This window comes from Eptesicus fuscus, chromosome 5 (assembly GCF_027574615.1).
Source record: "Eptesicus fuscus isolate TK198812 chromosome 5, DD_ASM_mEF_20220401, whole genome shotgun sequence".
Lineage (NCBI taxonomy): Eukaryota > Metazoa > Chordata > Mammalia > Chiroptera > Vespertilionidae > Eptesicus > Eptesicus fuscus.
The window spans coordinates 39,128,756-39,154,951 of NC_072477.1; the positions used below are offsets into that span (position 1 = coordinate 39,128,756).

Consider the following 26,196-nt stretch of genomic DNA (forward strand, 5'->3'; position numbering starts at 1 on the left):
CTTGAGAATACCAGGTCTTTTACAGGGAAAGCAGTTTTGGGGTGGGAGTGGGGACAAAGAAGACTCAAGGTAGAAATGGGGGTTCCAATTCCAACTGTGACCACCACTGCCATCCCGGGGGTAGCCCGGAACAGCAAAAGGAGGCCAGCCGATCCTTCCCATAAGGGCAGCAGCAGCACCCGGGGATATATTGCCAATAAGAAGAAAAAGTGTCCACCTCTAGCTTTGCACAGGGTATCAGCATGGAAGCCATGAGTGAAAAGAAAATAGTGCCTTCTGATTTTAGCACAGGACCTTCAGAGGAAACTTGCAAACCTTTGCCATTTAAAGATCCCATCTTTGTGCACTCTCGCCATGGTGGTATAGTTGGCAAGAATAGAACTTGGAAGAACTAACAAATTCCCGTTTCTGAAAGGGCATTGCCATGACAATTGAACAATCCTATCTACTTTAGTACTGATGCTCCTCCATCCTTCAAACCAGCTAAGCATTCTGATGTTTCAGGTCTTCTTGCCAACTACACTGACCCACAGAGCAAGCTTCGGTTCAACTCCATCAAACACTTTCCCTACATTTGCAGGCTGCCATCCTATGTTGTCACTGGCTACCTGGCCCTGAGAATGACCACAAAGCATCGTTCCCTGAGCCTTGAGAAATGGAGTTGAAGTGGAAAACTATTTCAAAGCTAGACTTTGGACTCACAATTTTGCTTCATGGAAACATACTCGTTCTATTGTCAATCTGGAAATGTCAGTGCTATGCCTTGGAAAGAATGTTCGGCTTTAAGGTTTTTCCCCGTGTTTTTCCTCCACATGTAATATTTCCTGTTGAGTTATATTTCATTTGTTGCCTCAAGTAAAGTCACTTGACAAGAAAACAATGAAAAAAAACCCAAGCATTTGAATGTTTATTACGTGTCAGGTATGTGGATCCAATGCTGAACATAGCTCAAAAGGAGAGTAATGGGGAACATGGTATAAAAATGGAGAGGCTGCCCAGCCAGCATGACTCAGTGGTTGAGCACCCTGAGAACTGGGAAGTAATGGTTCAATTCCTGGTCAGGGCACATGCCCAGATTATGGGCTCAATCCCCAGTTTGGGGCAGGTAGGAGGCAGCCAATCAATGATTCTTTCTCATCGTTGATGTTTCTATCTCTCCCTCTCCTCTCTGAAATCAATTTAAAAAAATACTGAAAAAAAGAAGAAGATGGAGAGGTTGATGGGTCCATGTCATGCAAGTTTCATTTGCTAGGTTAAGTTATTAAGAATTAGAAACCTTTGAAAGCTTTTTGGGGTAAGGTGATTATATGTTCAGATCAGATTTATCTTTGGAAAAGATCATTCCAAGTATAAGGTGAAGAACAAAATAGACTGGAGAAAAGAATACAGGAGACCACTAAGAAGGCTCCTACTGGAAGAGTCCAGGAAGACACAACTGAGCTTGGATTAGGGGGATTAAATGATGAGGGAAAGATATGTTGATACTTAATGTATATTTTAGAATATAAAACAGATAGGACTGATTAATGGGTCAGTTTAGGAGATGGGGAATAAGAGAGGGTGGTGTCAATGATTATAAGATTTCTAACTTGTGCAATTAGACACACTAACAAAGGAAACACTGCACAATGGCCAGGTTTATGTTCTGTTTGGGGCCAAGAAGCTCATGATCCCTCCTCTCTCTTTTTTATCTTTGCATATGCTTGGAAAAGATTATTTTGGACAAGAAAGACTACACTGAATTATGAATAGAAGCTAAAACAATTCTTAGGTAATTTTTCATCCAACTACTGTAAAAGGAAAACATAATAAATTAGACTTTTAAAGAAGGAAAGCAGTAACATGTGCAGGTAGGCGTTTTAAAACTTATACTAACCAATTCTTTAGCAGAAAATAGTCTTCCATGGATGATTCTAACCACAACTACCTTGGCTTCTTAAAATAATAATAGCACTAGCTCCATAAAACAAAACAAAAAATTTAGTCTAAGTAGATAAGGTAGACAAGGCAGACAAGCTACAAAGGTTAAGAGATAAAGCATCTGGTACAAGAGCCTGCCTAATCAAACATGACTAGATAACAAAATCAAAAGATTAACTTTAAACTCCCAACTTCTCCATTAAGCTCCATTTTAATAATAATTTAAATTGTGGCTCGGTTTCAGAGTACTTTCTTACCTGTATTTCATTCCAAATGTTTCCATAATGTATGCAATAACAAAGGCAGCACTGAAAAGGGGGGAAAAATTTTAGAAAAAAAAAACAAAAACAAAAAACAGAAAACACAACTCATTAATTAAATGTTAGAGAGAGAAAAAATTATCTCTAACGTCATACCTCCTGGAGATCCCTGCATTTCCATGGACAAGAACTTTCCCTGAAAAACAAGAAATAGTTATTCTGATAGAAAAATACAAAACAAGAAGTCAAGAAAACACAACCTTGAGAACAGTCCATTATATATAATTACAACTTCCATATCCTGAATTTAAAATGAATATTAACTGCCCTAGCTGGTTTGGCTCAGTGGATAGAGTGTAGGCCTGTGGACCAAAGGGTGTCCTGGGTTTGATTCCAGTCAAGGGCACGCATTTGGTTGCAGGCTCCTCCCTGGCCTGGGCCCTAGTCGAGGCTCATACAGGAGGCAACTAATAGATGTTGTATATTTTAGGATATAAAACAGACAGGATTTCTCTCACATTGATATTTCTGTTTTTCCCTCTCTCTTCCACTCTTTCTAAAAATCAATGAAAAAAATATCCTCGGGTGAGGATAAATAAATAAATAAATAAAATGAATACTAACTAAATTAACTAAACAAATAATCTAAATATAAACATTAGCTAAGTAAATATTATTTACCTCCAGTTTGTAAGCTCCCATCAATAAATTCTTTAGTCTGAAGGCAAAAACAATGTGTTATAATAAAACATGTAGATTAACATAAACATAAAATACATACAGTGAAACAAAATATACTGAAAACAATTTCCTGCTAATTTATATGAATAATAATTACATTAATTCAAGAATTTTCAAAATGCTACAAATACTATTTGAAGTTTAAAAAATTATATAGGAGCTAAAATTTAATTTTAATAATTTCAAAATGTGATCTCAAATTTTAAAAACATATATAACGCCACAAATTCAGTCATAACACAGAAAAAGTTCAGAACCATAATTAAGAGGTCAAACTATGAATACATTTTAAATAATATTAAAATATTGATACCTACCATGGGGAAAAAACGTATTATATTTTCAACTGGATTATCTGCAATATCCAAGACTAAATATCTGAAAATAGAATATTTTGTGATAAGCATACTTTCAGACAAAACTCTCTTTATGTATTAAAAAAACTAACTTTGAAAATTTCTAGACAACCATAAAAAGAATGCAAAACAACTTTCAAAGTATCATATTCCCAAGAACTGGGCCATAGACTGTATATTGCTTAAAGCATACATAACATTATTTTATATATATACTTATTGATTTCAGAGAAGAAGGGAGAGGGAGAGAGAGATAGAAGCATCAATGATGAGAGAGAATCATTGATCAGTTGCCTCCTGCAAGCCTCCCACTGTGGATCGAGCCCCCAACCCGGGCATGTGCCCTGACTGGGAATCGAACTGTGACCTCCTGCTTCATAGGTTGACGCTCAGCAACTGAGCAACGACAGTCGGGCAGAATACATAACATTTAAAGCCTTAAATAACACATGTGAACATTTCTCTGATATGTTAATATTAAAAAAATCTATCTGGTTAAAATAGAAAAATCACAAGAAGAGACCTTCCTCCAGATCAGAATGGACCTAGAAAATAAAGGCAAAAAGTGCCTATATTCATTATTCTTCTTCTTCTATTTCTACTTCTTTAGGACTATGATTCTTCTCTGAATGGTCCTGTAATTCACTCCTCCTTACAACCCTACAGAGAGCACTTCAGAAGAAGCCTAAAGTCTGAAAGAGAAGGAGCTAATCAAAATAGAAGGCAGTCTGATGGCGCCAAGAGTAAAAAAATTCACTGTTTGAACTAACCTTCAGTAGTGCAAAAAGTCAAGAGACCACCTATCCTGGAATTTTATGCTTTGGAAAACATTTAAAATAAGACATTATTAATATGCTAGGCTTTTTTTTATTTTGTGAAAAACTTCCATTTCTAATTTATCCAACATAACCTGTTTACTAACACAACTATAAATAAGTTGTGAAATTAATTTTTAGTCAGTATTGTTTTAAAAATTACAGTTCTTTAATGGTAAAACATCAATAAATTCAGGGCATGTCAGAGAGAAGTTGAAGCTCAGGATCCAAGGATAATCCAATGTAAAAACCATAAGGATTCTGACAACAGTATCTTAGAATGACTGGGTAGACCTGTTGTATAAAACATTGCTTCAGGGGGAAAAATGTTAATTCAGAGTTAAACTAAAATATTTTACTACATGCCATTTGGAATGTCAAAAGCTACTCGTGGCCCTAGCTGTTTTGGCTCAGTGGATAGTGTTGGCCTGTGGACTGAAGGGTCCCGGGTGCAATTCCAGTCAAGTGCACATGCCCAGGTTGCAGCTAGATCTCCAGTAGGGGGTGTGCGAGAGGCAGCTGATCAATGATTCTCATCACTGATGTTTCTATCTCCCTCTCCCTCCCTCTCTGAAATTAATAAAAATATATTAACATATATATTTTTTAAAAACTGCTACTAGAACTATCCTATATAATAAAAGCCTAATATGCTAGCGTCCAACCATTAGACCAGTCACTATGACGTGCACTGACCACCAGGGGGCAGATGCTCCGACTGGTAGGTTAGCTTGCTGCTGGGGTCTGGCCGATCGATCGGGACTGGGCGAGATGGGCCAGACATGCCCTAGAGCCCTCCTAAGGTCCCTCCCCAGCCCCAATCGTGCACTGGTGGGGTCCCTTGGCCTGGCCTGCGCCCTCTTGCAATCCTGGACCCACCGGGGGATGTCGGAGAGCCGCAGGCCAGGCCGAGTGACCCCCCACCGGTGCACAAATTCGTGCACTGGGCCTCTAGTCAATCTACAAGCCAATACCCAGTCTAAGGAGAAACGGTTCTTCCATTAAGAACCTGCTCTGGGTACTAAAAACAAATGTAAAATGATAACATTCATTTTCTCTAATATACGTAAGTCTATGTGTGTATATACATAATACACATATACAATAAAGAAATATTTAGAAGGAAATATAACAAAATGTTAACTAAAGTGTATCATCTGGGTTGTGGAATTATGAATGACTTTTTAAATATTTTTCTTGGTAGCATTTCAGTTTTTCCAAAGTATCTATAAAGGACAAGTGTTTCTTTTACAATTAGAAATAATTCAATCTATTTTATTTTTAAAATATAGACATTCATTTTTAAAAACTAGTTTTTATTCACTGAGAAATGTATACACATAGTCAAAGTCTGTCAGTATAAAAAATACTTGCAATGAAAAATAGATCCCTTTACCATTCTAGACCCTGAATTTCCCTTCTGAAAAGCAATCACTGTCAAGTATCTAGTCTTAGTCCAGAAATTTTCTATAGATACAAAAATATATAGGGTGTCTCAAAAAATGTATACACACTTTAACAGCTGATAATTCACTTAATTTTCACTCCTTTTCAGGTTTACCTGATTTAAAATAATAGGTGAAGCCAGACTAAGCTTTGAATGAAGAAAATTTATCCTAAAGTGCCACTAGACTGTTTTTATGGGGATACAGAAAGGATAAAGTTTACGTTACAAAACCGGCAACAGCTGACAAATTGAAGGTACACAAATTCCGAATGAAATTCTGATTCTTGATGTTTGTCATTCCACCGCTTTGTATTATCAGCAATGCCTGTACCAGAACAGTCCAGTTTGAAAACAGGCATTGACAAAAAAATCATTAATTTCTGTAAACTCTTTTAAATTTTGAAAATGAACTATATGCTAATAAACACTGACTTTATGCTGGGCCAGTGTGGCTCGGTGGTTGAGTGTTGACCTATGAACCAGGAGATCACGGGTTTGATTCCCAGTGAGGGAATATGCCTGGGTTGTGAGCTCGATTCCCAGTGTGGGGCATGCAGGAAGCAGCAGATCACTGATTTTTTTTTTCATCGTTGATGTTTCTATCTCTCTCCTTCTCTGAAAATAAAATAATAAACACTGACTTTATAATCATTCAAAGTGCACATACATTTTTTGGGACACCCATTATATGCCTAATGCTTTGTATACATTTTTAAACACACTGAGAGTATACATGGTTCTATACCTTGGTTTTTCTTTTTTTTTAATTTTTATTTTTTATTGATTTCAGAGAGAAAAGAAGAGGGAGAGATAGAAACATCAATGATGAGAATCCTAGATCGGCTGTCTCGTGCATGCACCACACACTGGGGATCAAGCCTGCAACCCAGGAATGTGCCCTGACTGGGAATTGAACTGTGACCTCCTGGTTCATAGATTGATGCTCAACCACTGAGCAATGCCACCAGGCTGATTTTTCTTTTAATAAATCTTAAGAGATTATGCCATATCAATGTACACATAAATATTTTAAAATTTATCTTTATTGAGAGTATTACAGATGTCCCCCTTTGCTCCCCTCCACCCTGCACCTAACCGACCCTAGGCCTTCACCTCACTATTGTCTGTGTCTGAAGGTTATGCATATATACATATCAGTTCTTTGGTTCATCTCTTCCTGTTCTCCCTCCCCACTTCCCTTTGAAATCTGTCAGTTTGTTCCATGCTTCCATATCTATGGTCCTATTTCGTTTGTCAGTTTATTTTGTTCATTAGATCCTACATATAATTAAGATCATATGATATTTGTCTTTCTCTGGCTGGCTTATTTTGCATAGCAAAATAACAGAAAAATTTCATTCTTTTTTCATGGTTATAGTATTCTATTGTATGTTCACACAATATATTTTATAATGTCTTATACTAATGGACATTCAGGTTGCTTTCATTTTTATAAACAATAAAGCAGAGCATTAAAATATTTTTAACATATATGCTTTTATATAGACACAGAATATCTCTAGAATGATATTCAAGGAAGAGTTTTAATAGTAGCTGCCTCCCAGGAGAGAAGTTAGTTACAGAGGAGGAAAGAGACTTACTTTCATTATATACCATTGTTGTACCGCCTGTAGTATATACTCTTAATTTTAAAAATAAAGTTAAAATAAAGAAATTATATATTATTAGATGTTCAACTGCACTCACTGTAAGATAAATAAGAGAGGCAAATTAAAATTACATGAAACACCATTTTAATCCAGGAGATTTGGAAAAATTTTTAATCCTTTATAATTCTGTCTAAGAGAGATCCAAAAAGAGTCATTCTCATATACTTCATAGTGGAAATGCAGACTGATCCAACTCACTGGAGGGCAACGTGCAACATCTATTAAAATTTTAAATGCTCATATCTAGCAATTCCACTTCTACAAATTTATTGATATATTCACATATTAATTAAATGACATGAACAGGGAAACTGACTATATGCTATATTAGCAAGTCTGGAAACAATCTAAATGTCCAACAATAGGAGACAGTTGAATAAATTTTAGTGTAGTCATACAATAGATTACTGTACAACTTAAAAAGAATAACGCAGGCCCTAGCCGGTTTGGTTCAGTGGATAGAGCTTCGGCCTGCAGACTGAAGGGTCCCAGGTTTGATTCTGGTCAAGGGCACATGCCAGGGTTGCGGGCTCGATCCCCAGTAGGGGGCGTGCAGGAGGCGGCCAATCAATGATTCGCTTTCATCATTGATATTTCTCTCTCTCCCCCCCTCCCTTCCTCTGAAATCAATATAAATATATATAAAAAAAGAATAACGCAGCTTTAAGTAATGATATGAAACAACCTCCAAAAAATATACAATTTTTAAAAAGCCAGAGTAAAAAATTAGTTTACCTTAGGAATCCTATCTAATAAAGAGGGAATATGCTAATTGACCATCACTCCATCACAAATATGGCTGTATCCACAGCTGAGGCCAAGTTCCCATAAGGAACCTTAAGGAGCAATCAGCAGGGACCTGAGGCTACGCCCTCCCCCACCCCCGCTGGGACTTGACAGGGGACCTCAGGCTGTGTCTCCCACCCAGCGGGGCTTGATGGGAGACCTGAGGCTGCGCCTCCCCCTCCCGGTGCTGGGCCGGGGGACCTGAGGCTGTGCCCCCCCTCCCCCCCGCCTGGCGGGGCTTGATGGGGGACCTCAGGCCATGCCCCCCACCCAGCGGGGCTTGATAGGGGATCTCAAGCCGTGTCCCCCACCTGATGGGGCTTGATGGAGGACCTCAAGGCATGCCCCCCACCCCAGTCTGGGCTGGGGGACCTCAGGCCACGCCCCCCCATCCTGGCGCCAGGCCAGGGGACCTGAGGCTACGCCCCCTGCCCAGCAGGGCTTGACAAGGGTGGGACTGGCCTGGTCTGGATCTAGCCCAATTGTGGGGGGCCGGTCGGGTCTGGGTCTCACGCGATTTTGAGGTGCATGTGTGTGTGGGAGGGACTTGACTCTGGGTCCCGTGGTATGCCCCAGACTCTGACAGGAGGAAGGTTTTCATATACATTTTACTAATTTTCTTTCATCTCTGACACTTCTATTATAGAGAAAGGGCAAATAGCAATAGTAAATTATTTCCTCTAATTAACCCCCTTTTAATGTGCATGAATTTTGTGCACCGGGTCACTAGTTTGCTTATATATGTAACATTATTCTGGAAGGATACTCAAAAAGAAGTAACAATTGGATATCTTTAGGAAGGGAATTCAGTCTTTAGGGGATAGGAATAGGGAAACCTACTTTTTGTATACATTATTTCAAACCTTTAGAATTCTGCGTTATGTACATGAATTACTTATTTAAAATATTTTATTTAAAAAAATGTATTTTATTGAATTTTTACAGAGAAGAAGGGAGAGGGATAGAGTCAGAAACATCAATGAGCGAGAAACTTCGATCAGCTGCCTCCTGCACACCCCACACTGGGGATATGCCCGCAACCAAGGTACATGCCCTTCTTGGAATTGAACCTGGGACCCTTCAGTCTGCAGGCCAATGCTCTATCCACTGAACCAAACTGGCCAGAGCTAAAATATTTTAAAGGACATCTATTTTTAAAATGATGTGTTGTACAACCCATCTCTCTGTACAGAAGAAAATCTGATATAATAAAATCAACTTGAATTAAAAACCAGATTACATGTTTGCTACACGTAACATTTTAATAAATAAGAGCAATAATCTTACCTAAATAACTGTTGAAAGTTTGGTTTAATAAAGTTCGCTTCAATATTTTGTCTTATGCATATGATATGGGTTACTCCATGTTTCTGTAGTATAGGTAGCTATAAAAAAAGAAGAGGCAGGGGAGAGAAACAGTTTAAAATACAAACATCATCTTACTGTAACACAGATGTTTGAAAATACACAATTTAACATTAGAATTAATACAGACACATCTGAACTTTAAATAAAGGTGATTAAAGCTAATTTTAAAATAATATAACTGCTGTGGCCAGCTTTTCATTGGTAGAGCATCAGTCTGTGGACCAAAGGGTTGCAGGTTTGATTCCCAGTCAAGGGTATGTACTTTGGTTGCAGGTTCCCCACCCCCAGTAGGGTCATGTGTAGAAGGCAACCAATCGATATGTCTCTCTCACATCGATGTTTCTTTCTGTTTCTCTCTCTCTCACCCTATCCTCCTTCCCTTCCACTCTCTAGAAATCAATGGAAAAAATAATATAACTTAAATGATCAGCAAGAGATTTCAATGATTCAAGATTAATACGTTAAATGTCCTCAAAAGACTAATAGGACTATTTTACAACTATAATTTTAGAGCTCAATGGGAGCTTAAAGATAATTTACTTGGAAAACAATACTATACAGTGGCTAAAAGCATGGACTTTGGAGTCATAAGAGCCTAAGCTTTATATCCCAGCTCTGCAGTTCAGTTTTCTCATGTGAAAATGGGGAAAACACTACCTAGTCACTGAGTGGTTGTAAGAAGTACATAAGATAACACATGTGGTGTTTGGCATAGTGGCTTCAGCATATGTGAAGTGTTTATTAAATAGTAGTTACATAAATTGACTATAATCTGTTTTTCTTTAGAGGGAACTAAGACAAACAGTTGTTCGACATCACTGAATTAATAATAGTAGTACCAGAGTCCAAATCTCTTGATTACTCCTGGCCTCTCCCAGTATACTTTTTGTACTAGAAGCCAGAATTAATTTATACAATTCATAGAATCTAATGAAACCTTTCAGGGTTTTAAAGTTCTACTAAAGTTAAAAATAGGAAACTCCAAATGTTATCTTCTTATATTCTGTGGTGCTTTTCTGACTTGAATTATAGAGCAATTTAATACAAATCTAGAAAATATCAAATTTTTACTTGCAAGCTATTACAGTTTTCTGTGAATTTATAGATGATGTTATTTTAATAGCTAAAATGTAAATTCTATGAGAACAAGAACTTTGTTCAATGATTCATATTAAGTATGTGTAACAGTGCCTCAAACATAGTAGTGGTTCTACAGTAATGTTTAATAAATGAATGAACAGTTCATGTAGGCATGAGGAATCAGAATAATCTTGAGTCTTCTATGATATTTTAATCCTATAATCCTATATATTTAATTCCCACTTTCTACATTAAATACTCCAGAACAGTAATACTAATAATTCATGAGAGAAGTCAAAGGATAACTTATATTTACTATGGACTGAATGTGTCCTAAAATTCATGTTGAAGCCCTAACTTCCAAGGTGATGGTATTAGGAGGTATGTCTCTGGAAACTAATCAGATAGACACCTCTCAAGGTTGTTGGCTTAGATGAGGTCATGAGGATGGAGCCTCTATGATGGAATTAGTCCTCTTATAAGAGGAAGAGACATTAGTTTCCTCTCTGTCATGAGAAGATATAGCTAAAAGGCAGCCTTTGGCAAGCCAGGAAGAGGGAACTCACCAAAACCTAATCTTGTTGGCACCCTGATCTCAGACTTTCCATCCTCCAGAACTGTGAGAAATAAATGTCTGTTGTTGAAACCATCCAGACTTTTATTATAGGCACCAAGTATTTTATGATAGCAGCCTGAGCTAATTAAGAAAACAAGGTTTTCAAGTTTTAAATATTAATTTTTGCAGCAAATTTTCCTATGTCTAACAGAGATTAGAGTTCAATTATCTTTGTATTTCTAAGTATAACCTGAATAAGAAGGGAGGTAAGCATTTGGTAGGATTAATAATTAATGTTGCATATTCACATTTATCCAACCTACAAAATGAATTCAACATTCATTCCTTTGTTCACATTTGATCTATGATAATCTGAAGAAGATTTCATATCTATTAATGTGAGGAACTAGAAGACAACATATATAATTGTGGACAAAAAAACAATTTGAAGGCATATTAGGTTATTAATAGTAAAAACAAGCCTGACTATCAAAATAGAATCCACATGCAATAGCAAAGAGAGTACTTTTTACTGTTCAATAGATTTGATTATATAAAACAAATTATGATCTTTTCATACCTACAAACAACAGACAAGTTCTACAAAAGAAATAGTTTAACAGTTACAAAAAGCCTTAATTTGCCCTTTTTACTAAAACTGTATTTGAATGTAATAAAGGATAGGCTTAAATAATGAGTCCTAGAAAAGGAGTTTATTCCCTAAAATTTCTCTATCCTATTAATAAAAGCCTATGTGGTCATGACGCCCTCACGCCATAATGAGCGATCATCAGGAGGCTGCGTGTCCGCGTGGGTGGGCGAGGGCTTGACGCTTGCGTGTATGGCGCAGAGGTGGGTCCCGTGGCTCCGCACAGTGAGGCTGGGGGACCCTCGGCTCCGGCCTACCTCTTTGGAGCAATCGATCGCGGGGCTCCCGCACTGTGAGAGGTCACAGGCCAGGCTGGGGGGCCACTCTCCCCTCCAGTGCACGAATTTCATGCACCAGGTCTCTAGTTTATATATAGTGCAATAATTTAGAACTTGGAGCATCCAAACCTCTAAAGTCTGGAGAAACAAAAATAAGATTTGAGTCACTTCAATCAAAATGAGTGTGTGTATGTGCATGCACATACAGACATATACACAAACACACACTCACCCTTGATAAGGAAAGGTTAACTAAAATATCCTTATTTTGGGCTTTATATTTTAGAGGGTAAGTAAATCATTAAATAAAGGTTCACTATTTGGAAATCTTCCAAACACAAGGATTTCATCAGAAAAATAAAATAGAAAACTCATTTATGATTTGTGGTTAAACACTTGAGAATCACTGGCCCAGTAAAATTTGGAAAAAGGCAGGTACTCCAACGTAATTACTGTTAACATGCAATTATTTGTGAACTCTCCCTCAAATAAAACTCTTACTACTAAAATAAAAATTACTCCAAAAAAGTGGGTTAATAAAGTCTCTTGATGAACCTAACCTAAAGTTCATACCTTGCTTTTCATAGCGGAAGAATATGGGCCTAAAAACAATCCAGGTAAAATTTCCTAGAAAAAAAAAAATTGAGATATTTACCATCAGCAATTTAAATCTATATAAAATATGTACCATAAAAGTGGATATTGGGTGTTTTCATAGTTATAATAATTTGCTAAAAAGCTTATTATCTAGAGAGCATTTCCCAGGTACAATGAGCAAATGATTGGGAAGAGAAATGAAGATGTGCTTCATATGTCAAACAAGACATTCAAAATTCAAACTTGGTTCTGAATAATACATTCCAGATATTTGAACTTCCACAGTGCTTTTTTCTTCCCCGAGTTTTACTGACAATAGTACTTTTATAGCAGTTTGGGTAGAATTAATACATTGTAGGGTTATCTTTTACATTAATAAAACACCTCTAATTTTACTTCTATTCTCTGATAAAATCTAGAAATAGGCATAAAGAAAATCTTCCCTTTGAAATTACATTAACACTTTGCACTCGCTTGCTTTTTTCTTGATTCCTTTATTCTACTCGGGATTTAATTTTTTAAATACCCCAGATTTTACAAAGCGCAGCAGTAGAATAAAAAACTGGAGTTTCTTTTCATACAAACTTATTTATTTGGATTTTTTTATATTTCAAATTATTGATACATTCAAAGAGGAATTTTAATCTCGATGCTAACCCAGTCGAGTCACACTCGACATCTGAGTGCAAAAGGTTAAGCCTTATTCAGCCAAGTCAAAAGCAGCACCAGATACAAGATTAGAACTGCTATCTAGCCCAGATAGCATAGCTCAGTGTTTGAGCATCGACATATGAACCAGGAAGTCATGGTTTGATTCTCGGTCAGAGCACATGCCTGGGTTGTGGGCTTGATCCCCCAGTGTGGGGCATGCAGGAGGCAGTCGATCAATAATTCTTTCTCATCACTGATGTTTCTATCTCTCTCTCCTTCCCCCTTCCTCTCTGAAATCAATAAAAATATATTTTTAAAAAAGAACTGCTATCTATAGTTAATAATGGAAATAAAGGATAGCAAGTGAAAAAAAGACCAATATCAAATGTTTGCTTATTGACAGTTTCAACAATTAAACTGTCAATTTATGTTGCATTAAAACTTATTCTATGTGAATTCAATCTAGAATGCTTTCAGTCAGGCTGTATCATACCCAAGATACTAACATAGCAGTTCAGTTCTATAGGATATCTTCTGATTTCTTATAACAGCTTCTTGTGAGCAGAAATAACATTTTACTCATCTTTGCATTCCCCACAGCACCAAGTAAAATGCCTCTTAGGTACTCACGTACTTTTAAAAAATGGATTTTCACTAAGAAATAAAAGAAACAGATTTTTAGAAGTAAAAGGATTCCCAGGAACAAAAGATATTGCTTGATCCTAAGTCTAGGAGAGTGACTGTAAATGGTGAGAAATGCAAAAGAAAAGTGAACTGTTAAGAGAATAAGCTATCGCTTAAGTCATTCCATACAGGGAGAATTTAACTCAGTCTTCTGGAGGAGTTAGTTATGGAAGTTGATTGGAAATCACTAATATAATACATTATATTAGTATCTAAGGTATGATATAGTCCGACTGACAGATTTCCATATACACTGAACTCTCCTGAATGTATCTAAACTAGACAAACAGAACAAACTGCTTTCAAAAGGAATAAAAATACTGTACCAAATTTTTTAGATGCAGAAAAACAAAGTGACTCATTAAGCATGTACATATATTACTATGTCCATGGTTCTAATCTTAAAAATAAGAACTGCAACAATTCATTTCCCATCTTTTTAAGATCCACAATTAAGTTTAAATCTGTTAATATTTAAAAATACTTAGTGATGAACCTACAGATTATGAGTCAACAGATGAGCCACAAAGGATTCAAATCCTTCATGAAATTAGGTTATTTAATGATCCTATATAATAAAAGGGTAATATGCAAATTATCCCCTCCACCGGGAGTTCAACCGGAGTTCAACCAGGGGATGGGGCTGGCCGGCCAACCTCCCGAGTCCGCCCCCACCTCCTCCTCCCGCCAACCCAATCACCCCGATCCTGCTGGGTCGGCCAGACCCCACCGGTGCACAAATGCACCGGGCCTCTAGTAATATAGGTTGGCTTAAGTAAACAAAAAGGTTGTCATACCTGCATCTCTCGTCTCATAGGGTAGGTCCACTCCTTAAAAATAAAGAAAAAACACAAGAATAAAAGTTAAATAACATTATAAAAAATGTCACCCAATTAAAAGTTAAAGATGTAAAAAAAAAAAAAAAAAGTTAAAGATGTGACATTCAAGCATGTGGAATTTTAAGAAAAGATTATACTTTAAGAATATTCTATATAAATAGCAGATTCAATTGGCTACACAAACACCTGAAAATGTAACAAGAAACAAGGTATTCTTTAAATAAATTGGCCTTCCAAAATTATGATTATATTACTTCATACAATGGATGGAATAGTTCATGAATTATAATAGATATTCCAGAAGTTTCTCCCCCAAATAATCCTCTAAATTACAAATATTAATAGACCTTTTTTTTTACATTCATGCCAACTCAAATCAACTGGCAGTAGATAGCTAAAACAAAGTGTGGAAAAGACTAAGGAAGAAGAGTGTTGTGATCAATAAGCAGTATCTGCAATGGATGAAAGAAGAATGGTATATGACAAATATTTGCCATCTCTGATCTAAACTGCCAGATGCTTGTCAAACAGCCTTTCCCATATCTTACTTGGGCTTAAGATTCTGTCTTGTTTAATTCATTTGAAATATACATTTCAAGAAAGCATAGATTTCATTCTGTTTTTGGAATGCAGACCAAGATAAAGAAGTCGGAAAATAATGCAAAATGCCAATGGCAAAGACAAAATATTTTAAAAGTTAAGGAAAAAACAAAGAAATGACGGTAAATTGACAAGAAAAATCAAATACAGTACAGAAAGTCCTAATTTATAAATGGATCGCATTCCAAGTTTCTAACTTGGTTGCTTAAAACTCAGAATTATAAATAGTAATTAGGTTTCTGAAGTTAAAACTGGAAGTATTGCTGTTTTTTTTTTTTAAAAAAAAAACACAAACCTTTTATTTTAAAATAATTTTAGGATTACAGAAAAGTTGCAAAAAATTGTATAAGAAATCTTCATCCCGATTCTCCAAGTCAGAAAAGTATTTTTAGCACATAATTTAGAACTTTTATACATCTATAATGGAAAGGGAGAATACTCCTGCAATGACAGCAGGCTTCTTTAAAAAAAAAAAAAAACAGAGAAGAAACAGAAAATATATTTTAATATTGAAAACTGGTCTCAGCAATATAGTAGTAGTAGAAAATTATAATCCTGAGAAATTGTCTATGTAATGACAGTTTAAAAAAGGGAAAAAGCCCAGCTAGTGTGGCTCAATTGATTGAGCATGGTCCCATGCACTAAAAGGTCGCCAGTCTTATTCTTGATCAGGGCACATGCCCAGGTTGCGGGCTTGATACCCAGTAGGGGGTGTGCAGGAGGCAGCTGATCAACTGATGTTTCTTTCTCATCCATGTTTCTATCTGTCTTTTTCTCTCCCTTCCTCTCTCTCTAAAAATCAATAAAAATGTTAAAGAGAGAGAGAGAGAGAGAAGAGAGAGAGAGAGAGAACGAACTTGGCCCTGATCCGGTAGTTCGATTAGAGCATCATCCTGATGCATCTAAATTGTGAGTTCAAGTCCTGGTCAGGGCACATATAAAAATCAACCATTGAGTGCATAACTAAGTGGAACAACAAATCTCTCTCTCTCTCTCCCTCTCCATCTCTCTTTCAAAATCTATCAATAAATTTTTTTAAATGAGAACTTATGAATATGGACAACAGTGTGGTGATTGTGGGGGAGTGGAGAAAATGGCATAGAGTGAATAAATGGAAAAATTAAATGAAAAACAACAAAAAAATAAAATTTATCTATGTAAAAAACTAATCTTTAAATGCACAGCTAAATTAACAAGCAAGTTAATCACTACAGATTAGTTTTGCCTGTTTTTTAACTTCCTATAAGTGGAATCAACTATTTTATGTCTGGCTTCTTTCATTCCACTTAATGTCTGGGATTCATCCATGTTGTTGTGTATGTCAGTTTTCCCCTTTTTATTTCTGTGCAGTATACTAATGTATGAATATTACACAATTTACTCATTCTGCTGTGGAGATTTAAGTAGCTTCCAGGTTTTGGCAATTATGAATAAAGATGCTATGAAAATGCTTTTATGTGCCCTTTGGTAGTCATTTGCATTCATTTCTCTTGGATATGTAAGTAGCAATGGAATTGCTAGATCCCAAGGGTAAGCCTATATTTGACTTTACTAGACAATGCCAAAAGTTTTCCAAAACCAATTTACACTTCCACCAGCAAGGAATGAAGGTTGTAGTTGTTCCACATCCTCATCACAGTCATATTTTAAATAGCACTGTACATGTGAGACATAAGACAAAGCCTAGGACTTGCTCAAAGTGAGAAGTCAAATAAAAGATAAAAAGCTGGGCCCCAGCTGGTTTGGCTCAATGGATAGAGTGTCAGCCTGTGGACTGAAGGGTCCCGGGTTCGATTCCTGTCAAGGGCACATACCTTGGTTGCAGGCTCCTCCCCGGCTCGGGCCCCGGTCAAGGCTCGAGCAGGAATCAAACAATCGATGTGTTTCTCTCACATCGATATTTCTCTGTCTTTCCCTCTCTCTTCCACTCTCTCTAAAAATCAATGGGAAAATATCCTCGGGTGCAGAATAAAAATTAAAAAAAATAGAAAGAATGCACACAGGTAAGTTCCAATGAGCTCACAATAAAAAAAAAACTGACTAAAAACAACGTGGTAGTGGAAATGAGCTACCATGAAAAGCAGATATAACTGAATGACATCCAGACTGCAGACAATGATGAAAAATTCAAAACACATATAGCCATAGCCAGTGAAACTCAGTTGTTGGGGCATCATCTGTACACTGAAAGGTGGTGGGTTTGATTCCCAGTTGGGGCATGTAGAAGAGACAACTTATTGATGTTTCTCTCTCACATCAATGTCTGTCTGTCTGTCTGTCTCTCTCAAAACCAATAAAGATATCTTCAGGTGAGGATTAAAATAACCCCACACCAAACATTTAATATAATAAGAGAGTAGCAAAAATATGACCATTAATTAAGAAACTAATTTTTAAGAGAGGCAACGGAATATGTAGAAATGAAAAAGTGCAATTGAATTTAAAAATAAAAAAACAGTGAATGAATTAAACAGAAGAAAGGACACAGATAAAGAAAGAATTTGTGAACTGGAAAATAGAAGTGACCTTTCAAATGACCTAAATTCGGAGTTGGAAAGTATGAGGTCTCAGAAGAGGGGAGGAATCAGATTGCAGTGTGCACTCTTTGAAGCACTTAGGGGCAGAAAGGTAGTAACATTCCTGCCTGAGTAGTCAGCACATATTGTAGCTACACCCAGTGACAGGGCAGCTGTGGTCTAGCAGCCGCCATTGCAAGGAAGAAAGCAAGGCCACTGGATCTTGGCTGCTGCCCCTCACCCACCAGGAACTGGCAGCAAGAACTAGCAGCAGGGCCCAGAAGAAGCGTAGCAGTATCAGGCTGCAGAGAGCACTATCTGCAGCCTTGAGAACTAGAGAGGCAGAAGCATTCCTTCCAAAGTGGTAGATGCATGCTGGGGCTGGTCCCCATGATGGAGGTCTGGCAGCTGCCATTACTGGGAGAACAAAGCCACAATGCAAAAGCCTGCCTCTCCCAGGCCACCTTGCCCCCACCCATTGCAGCTAAGCCAAGTGGGGGACACCTGGACACCTAGGGCAGGGAAGCAGCTGGTTCCAGAGGACAGCACCGGAATTTCACAGGTTTAGAACCCCATTGCCCACCACATTACTCCATGGGGGTAGTGCTCTGAACGAAAGGGTCACAGAGGAGATGCCTACTTCCCCAGGGAATATAGGGCATTTTCGCTTACCGACAGAGATCCAAGAAGACAAAGCAGTGCAAGAGAAAACAAAAACACTTCAGCACAACTTACTGGACAACAAAAAACCTCTTCTTATCGACCTGCTAAATAGAGAAGGATCACTCTTTTTAAAAAGCAGATTGCATTCCCATAAATGCCTAGGCAGAGGAAAAAATCCATCAAATACCATGAAACCAAGGCAACAAGGTATCTCAGAAAGAAAATAAAGACATCTCCTGAAAATAAACTTAAAGGCATCAAAATATATGATTTAAATGACAGAGAATTCAAGATTGCAGCTCCTAAAACTCAACGAAATAGAAGAAAACTCAGGCAGTTTAGTGAAATAAAATAAAATAGCTCAGTTGGTTACAGCCTTGTTCCGATATGCCAAGGTTGCGGGTTTGATCCCCAGTCAGGGCACATACAAAAGGAATACTTTACCAAAGAGATGAATCTTTAAAGAACCAAATAAGCCCAGCTGGTGTTGCTCAGTGGTTGAGAATAGACTCAGGAACCAGGAGGTCATGGTTCGATTCAGATCAAGGAACATGCCTCATTTGCAGGTCGATCCCCAGTAGGGGGCATGCAGGAGGTAGCCGATTGAGGATATATCAATGTTTCTATCTCTCTATCCCTTTCTCTCTAAAAATCAATAAAAACATTTTTTTAAAAAGGACCCAATAGTCACTTTCTCTCTTCCCAGAGCACACCCTTCTTTTCAAGTGTACTTTCTTAAGCTCCAAGGGCCCTTCTTTTGCCTCTGTAACTTGTTTCCTAAACCCATTTCTTCTATGCCTCATGTTTACTACCTCTGTAATTTTCTAAATAAACTTCTCATAACTTGAGTTCTTGACTCTGAATTCTTTCTTTGCAGCACTCAAGAACCAAGGTCCAACTTCATTGTTTTGACAATATCACCAGTTAATGTAAGGTGCCTTATCGCCCTCTCAGTCGGCTAGAGGCTCCTTCTGCTTTCAGTCTCCTTTCTTGGAACCTACTCGAGGCGGAGCTAAAGGTTAGGGTCCTTAGCTCCAAGAGCCCTTTCTCTTACAATCTGAAATAAAAATAAAAAAGAACCAAACAGAAATTCTGGATCTGAGGAACTCAATAAACTAGTGAGCTTAGGAAATAGCGCTTACCAGATGAAGGGAAGAAATAGTGCTATGGGAGATAGAAATCTAGAAATGATATAGATGGAAGAAGAATAAACGTGAGAGGAAAGAAAAAAAGAAAGGGAAGGAAGGAAGGAAGGAAGGAAGGAAGGAAGGAAGGAAGGAAGGAAGGAGGGAGGGAGGAAAACGGAGGGAGGGAGAGAGGGAGGGAGGGAGGAAGAATTCTATGAGAACTATCTGACTCCATCAGGAAGAGCAATATAAGAATAATTGTATACCAGAAGGAGAAGAGAGGGGGGAAAGAACAAAGAGCCTACTCAAACAAATAGTTGATGAGCCCTAGCCATTTTGGCTCAGTAGATAAGAGCATCAGCCTGTGGACCAAAGGGTCCCGGGTTCAATTCCAGTCAAGGGCACGTACCTTGGTTGGAAACAACCACCCACCCCCACCCCGGTCAGGGCTGGTGCAGAAGGCAACCAATCGCTGTGTTTCTCTCACATCGATGTTTTTCTCTGTCTTTCCCTCTCTCTTCCACTCTTCCTAAAAATCAATGGAAAATATCCTCGGGTGAGGATTAACAAAACACAAAAACAAACAAACATAAAAAAAACCACAAATAGTTGTTAAGAACGTCCCAAACCTATGGAAAGCACTGGATCTTTGAGTCCAAGAAGCAAACAGAACACCTAATTATCTCAACCCCAGAAGGCCTTCTCCAAGGCACATTATATTAAAACTATAAAAAATTAGTGACAGGCCCTGGCCAGATAGCTCAGTTGGTTAGCAGCAGTCGCCAACCTTTCAGACCTCACGGACCACCAGTGGTCCACAGACCATCAGTGGGTGACCGCTAGGTTAGAGCCTTGTGCCGATATGCAAAGGTTGCAGGTTTGATCCCCAGTCAGGGCACATAAAAAGAGCAACCAATGAGTGCATAGATAGGTAGAACAACAAATCGATGCTTCTCTCTCTCTCTCAAATCAATTTAAAAAAATTTATGGCAAAGAAAGAATTCTCAAGGCAGCCAGGTAAAAGACGACAGTATACTATAAAGAAAATTCCATTAGGGTTTCAGCAGAAACCCTATAAGTCAGGGGGCAGTGGAATCAAATATTCCAACCATTTGACAGAGAAATTACCAGCCAAGAATAATATATCCAACAAAGTTATCCTTTAGATATGAAGGAGAAATAAAGACTTTTCCAGACATAGAGAAGCTGAGGGAATTTATCACCACAAGACTTACATTATAGGAAATGCAAAGGGGTTTTTCTATTCAAAACAAAAAGACTAAGAGATACAAAACTATGAGTAAGATGACTGACAGACAGAAACAGGAAATTGCAACCCTTATTCAGAAGAGGTACTATACACTTATAAATATGACATAAAAGTTAAAGGATAAAAACATTAAACATAAAAGGGGAAGTGGTAAAGGTCTGACTTTTCAAAGGGAAATGAAGGAGCATTCAGAAGAAAAAGAACTGCTGTATATATGAAATTTTCTTTTCCAAAGCCTAATGGTAACCACACTGAAAAAATAATCCTATCTAATAATAGACAAATATGCAAATTGACCATACCTCCGACACACCCACAAGCCACGCCCACCATCCAATCAGAGCGAGTATGCAAATTAACCCAAACCAAGATGGCTACAGCCACAGAGAGCAAGGTTTCCTAGGTAACAGAGGAAGCCAAGCTTTCCGCCTGCCCTTGCCAGGCCTAAGCCTCCACTCAAGCTACAAAGTTTCAATTATAGAAGGTAAACAAATTCAAACAAATGGCGGCAGAATGGAGCTTGAGAGAGCAGGCCAGGTTTGCCGCCAGCAACAGGGGAAGCAAAGCTTTCCACACACCCTGGCCGGGCCCACCCGCTTAAGGCAACAAAGTTTCAATTATAACCCCAACACAAATGGCTGCCGGCCTCGGAGGGAGCCCAAGGCTTGGCTCTGCTCCAGGCTACAAAGTTTCAATTGTAGAAGGAAAATAAATTCCAGATACCAGGCCCTCCGCTTGGGTTGCCAGGGGGCATGGCAGGCCTGCAAACCACCACAGGCCCCTCGCTCAGGCCGCCCCACACCCCAAGGGAACCCCACCTGATCCGGGAAGCCCTTCAGGGCAAATCAGCTGGCCCCCACCCCTGTACCAGGCCTCTATCCTATCTAATAAAAGAGTACTATGCAGATTGATCATCACTGCAACACACAATATAGCTGCCCCCATGTGGTCAAAGATCCTGCCCCCATGTGGACACAAGATGGCCACCACAAGATGGCCAGCAGGAGAGGGCAGTTGGGAGGCACCCGGCCTGCAAGGGAGGGCAGTTGGGAGGCACCCGGCCTGCAAGGGAGGGCAGTTGAGAGGGACCAAGCCTGCAAGGGAGGGCAGTTGGAGGTGATCAACCCTGCAGGAGAGGGCAGTTAGGGGTGACCAGGCCGGCAGAGGAGGGAAGTTGGGGGCAAACAGGCTGGCAGCAGAGTGGTTAGGGGGTGATCAGGCTGGCAGGCAGAAGCGGTTAGGGGCAATCAGGAAGGCAGGCAGGCAAGCAGTTGGGAGCCAGCAGTCCTGGATTGTGAGAGGGCAGTCGGACATCCCTCAAGGGGTCTCATATTGGAGAGGGTACAGGCTGGACTGAGGGACAACCCCCCTCCGTGCACGAATTTCGTGCACCGGGTCTCTAGTAAATAAATAAAACACACAGAGACACATATTAAAAAAGAGGAAATAGTAAAAAAAATTTAAAATATCATAGACTACCACCAAACTAAAATAACAGACAGAAACACAGGGGAAAAGAAACAAAGGAGACACAGAACTACCCGAAAACAAAAAGTATAACAGCTACAGGAAATCCTCATGTATCAATAATCACCTTAAATGTAAATGGACTGAACTCACCAATAAAAAGGCGCAGAATAGCGGATTGGATCAAAAAAACAAAATCCAACAATATGCTGCCTTCAGGAGACACATCTCAGCTACAAAGACAAATATAGACTCAAAGTGAAAGGTAGAAAGTGATACTCCAAATGGCATCCAGAGAAGAGCAGGTGTAGCTGTACTTATATCTGACAAAATAGATTTCAAGATAAAAAAGGTAACAAGGGACAAAGGCAGGCATCCTATCTAATGAAAGAGTAATATGCAAATTGACGGTCACTCCAACACACAAGATGGCTGCCCCCATGTGGACACAAGATGGCCTGCAGGGGAGGGCAGTTGTGGGCAATCAGGCCAGCAGGGAAGGGCAGTTAGGGGTGACCGGGCCGGCAGAGGAGGGCAGTTGGGGGAGACCAGGCCAGCAGGGGAGGGCAGTTAGGGGTGACCGGGAGGGCAGTTGGGAGACCAGGCCAGCAGGGGAGGGCAGTTAGGGGTGACCGGGCCAGCAGAGGAGGGCAGTTGGGGGCAATCAGGTTGGTAGGGGAGCAGTTAGGCATTGATCAGGCTGGGTAGGGGGTGATCAGGCTGGCAGGCAGAAGCGGTTAGGGGCAATCAGGCAGGCAGGCGAGCAATTGGGAGCCAGCAATCCTGGATTGTGAGAGGGATCCCAGATTGGGAGAGGGTACAGGCTGGGCTGAGGGATACACCCCTCCCCACCCCCGTGCACGAATTTCATGCACTGGGCCTCTAGTTTTATAATGATAAAGGGGACAATACATCAAGAAGACAAAACACTGAGCATAGTGCCCGACAGAATAAGCACACAATAGATGTGCATTTGGTGATCATTGCACAAGATACTATGAGTCATTTTTCTTTTTCTTTTCTTTTTAAACAGCCAGCCTTATCTTCCTGAAACAACTTGTCAAGCTGTGAGAAAGAAAAGTGATTAAAGAAATGTATACTTTTTCCTCATCCAAGGATATTTTCCCATTGATTTTTAGAGAGAAAGAAAAAAAGAAAGAAATGTATACTTTTGAGTTTACCTAAAACAAAATCTCTAAATTGTGCATGATAAAAGAAGAAAAATGGGAAAATATATAGGGAAACAAGGTTCTGGAATATCATTTACCAAAAACTTTTTTGAAGAAAAAAATTTTCACTGTCCAATAATTTAAAACATTTTATATCAGATCAAGCAAGAACATATGGGATAGAATTCAAAATTTACCTGAAAATTTAAGTGAAAAACAGGCTTCAAGGAAATGGAAAGGTATTATAGGAGTAAAAAGCAAGTTATAGAGAATGAAAAATTATTCCTATGATAGGAGAGATAAGCTCGCATCCTCCTTAAGTGAGTATCAGGACTTGCTATAAGTATCCTTTGAAACTTAAAAGCTTTCTATCACAGAATATTTCATTTGGAACTATTCTTGATCTCAAGTCTTCCCTCCTTGTTGCCCTAGCCTGGATTACTACCTACCTACAGAACGAATCTTAAACCTTCTTAGTCTACCAATCCTGCTCATGCCTTTGGCATACTATATCAAGATTTTAGAAGTTATTCATGCTCACAGTCTTGCTCTACCAGACATCCATAGGTCTGAATAGATCTCTAATAACCAAGTCTTTCCAATCATAATCTCTGCCTGCTCATGCTGTTCCTAAAATCCATCACTTTAGAAATGGTGGTATTATTAATTGGGCAGACTCCTAGTATAACTGTCAATCTATTTTGAGTTAATATTAATTAGAAGAATCAATTTCCCAAATTTTGTTGATTAACCAAGTAGTCCAACTATATTTTCCAAACCAAAGCAAGCCAAATAAGTCAAAATATCCCTAATTGTGAAACACATCTTCTAATAAAAATTAATTCACAAGTGAAAATCCTTCAATCATCAATGATAAAGGGTACCACATATTAAAACATCTTTCATTCTATCTTCTTCTTTCTCATACAAATGCAAAGTTACAGCATCTATAAAACTGCATTTATGGGGCAGAAAAATGTTATAAAAATGTTCAAGGATCCATCAATAAATAAATGGCCCGGCTGGTGTGGCTCAGTGGTTGAGCATCGACATATCAACCAGGAGATCATGGTTCAATTTGCGGTCAGGGCACATGTCTAGGTTGCAAGCTCGTCCCAGTAGGGGGCTTGCAGGAGGCAGCTAGATGATCAATGATTCTCTCTCATCACTGATGTTTCTTACTATCTCTGTGAAATCAATAAAAATATGTTTAAAAATAAATAAATAAGTGAATAAACAAACCAACAAACCAAAGAATATATGATAAATGAACCAAAAAATATAGGCTATAACCATCCTATATAATAGCCTAATATGCAAATCGACTGAACAGTGGAACAACCGGTCGCTATGACGCGCACTGACCACCAGAGGGTAGACACTCAATGCAGGAGCTGCTTCCTGGTGGTCAGTGTACTCTCACAGGGGGAGCACCACTCAGCCAGAAGCTGGGCTCACTGCTGGCGAGCCGAGTGCAGCAACAGTGGTGGGAGTCTCTCCCACCTCCGCAGCAGTGCTAAGGATGCCATCAGTTGGACATCCTCCAAGTGCTCTCGGACTGGGCAAGGGCGCAGGCCAGGCTGGGGGCCCCCAACCCCCACCCCCGCCAGTGCATGAATTTCATGCACCGGGCCTCTAGTTAGGTAAATAAAAACTTAATTCTCACTATCAGGTGGATTAAAACATAATTTTTAGAAATGCCAAGATAGATTACAAATACTACAAAGGTCAGGGGAACAACTTAGGGGGAAAAGAATGATCAGAATGCTGTATCTGACCGGGGACATTTCACAAAACAGAAAAATTAGTATTACAGTCTCCTCCAAAAAAATGTAGTTCTCTTGAGAATAAGCCCTTTCCTTTAGTTGCCACCCCTTGCTCAAACTTTGCCAAAAACAAAGGACCAAAGATGTTCACTCAAAAGGGTTGGGACAATATGGGAAGATAGAGAGGCATTCAAGTAAAATGCTTCTATATCAATTTTTCTTAAACCAGCCCACCTTCGTTAGAATTATCTGGCTCCATCTCAGACGAATTAAATCAGAATAGGTGATGGTGGGTCTAGGCATGGCTATTTTTTAAAAGTTCCTTGGGTAATTTTACTCTAAATTAGGTTACAAAAGCACCATTCTAAATGTAAAGGTACTAGGGAAGGGATGCTCAAGTCAGCGCTATTAAGCAAGTCTTATTTTTGATGTTGTACTAAGGGAATCAAAAGATAAAGGGCCCAGGTGATGTGGCTCAGCGTTTGTGCCTGGACCCATGAACAAGGAGGTCACAGTTCGATTCCCGGTCAGGACACATGCCTGGGTTTCAGGCTGGATTCCCAGTAGAGGGGCATGCAGGAGGCATCCGATTGATGATTCTCTCTCATCACTGACCTTTCTACCTCTCTCCCTCTCCCTTCCTCTCTGAAATCAATAAAAACATTAAAAAAAAATAAAGAAAAATGGAAAGGATAACATTTAAGTTGCTAACCTAAGATTGAAGTAAATTATATTTCACTTTCTACCTGAAAATAGATTAATTTTTGAATTATAAAACCAACAGTCCTAACCAGGCAACCAATTTTTAAAAAATTAACACTGTAATATTTATTTTTCTTCCTCACATCTAAAAAACTACTGTGATCTTGCCACAAAGTAAGAAAGACTCTATCATCAAAACTGTTAAACAGCAAACCACAG

General features: G+C 38.8%; 1 protein-coding gene and 1 pseudogene across 6 annotated transcripts in view; one reads left to right on the forward strand and one right to left on the reverse strand.

Moving 5' to 3' along the window:
* The window catches only part of STYX (serine/threonine/tyrosine interacting protein), a 94,476-nt gene that overhangs the window by 64,403 nt on the left and 3,877 nt on the right, over positions 1-26,196 (reverse strand). For all 6 annotated transcript variants that reach the window (XR_008556096.1, XR_008556095.1, XM_054716060.1 and 3 more), the window contains exons 2-8: positions 14,656-14,688; positions 12,500-12,553; positions 9,283-9,380; positions 3,239-3,299; positions 2,862-2,898; positions 2,337-2,376; positions 2,178-2,228 (exon numbers count right to left, since the gene is read on the reverse strand). Coding sequence is in view for 4 of the 6 variants with exons in the window: in XM_054716060.1 (XP_054572035.1) it covers positions 2,178-2,228; positions 2,337-2,376; positions 2,862-2,898; positions 3,239-3,299; positions 9,283-9,380; positions 12,500-12,553; positions 14,656-14,688 (374 nt within the window). In the remaining 2 variants the exon portion in view is untranslated. The remainder of the gene's footprint in view (positions 1-2,177; positions 2,229-2,336; positions 2,377-2,861; positions 2,899-3,238; positions 3,300-9,282; positions 9,381-12,499; positions 12,554-14,655; positions 14,689-26,196) is intronic.
* Positions 76-665, forward strand: LOC103283870 (INO80 complex subunit C-like; annotated as a pseudogene).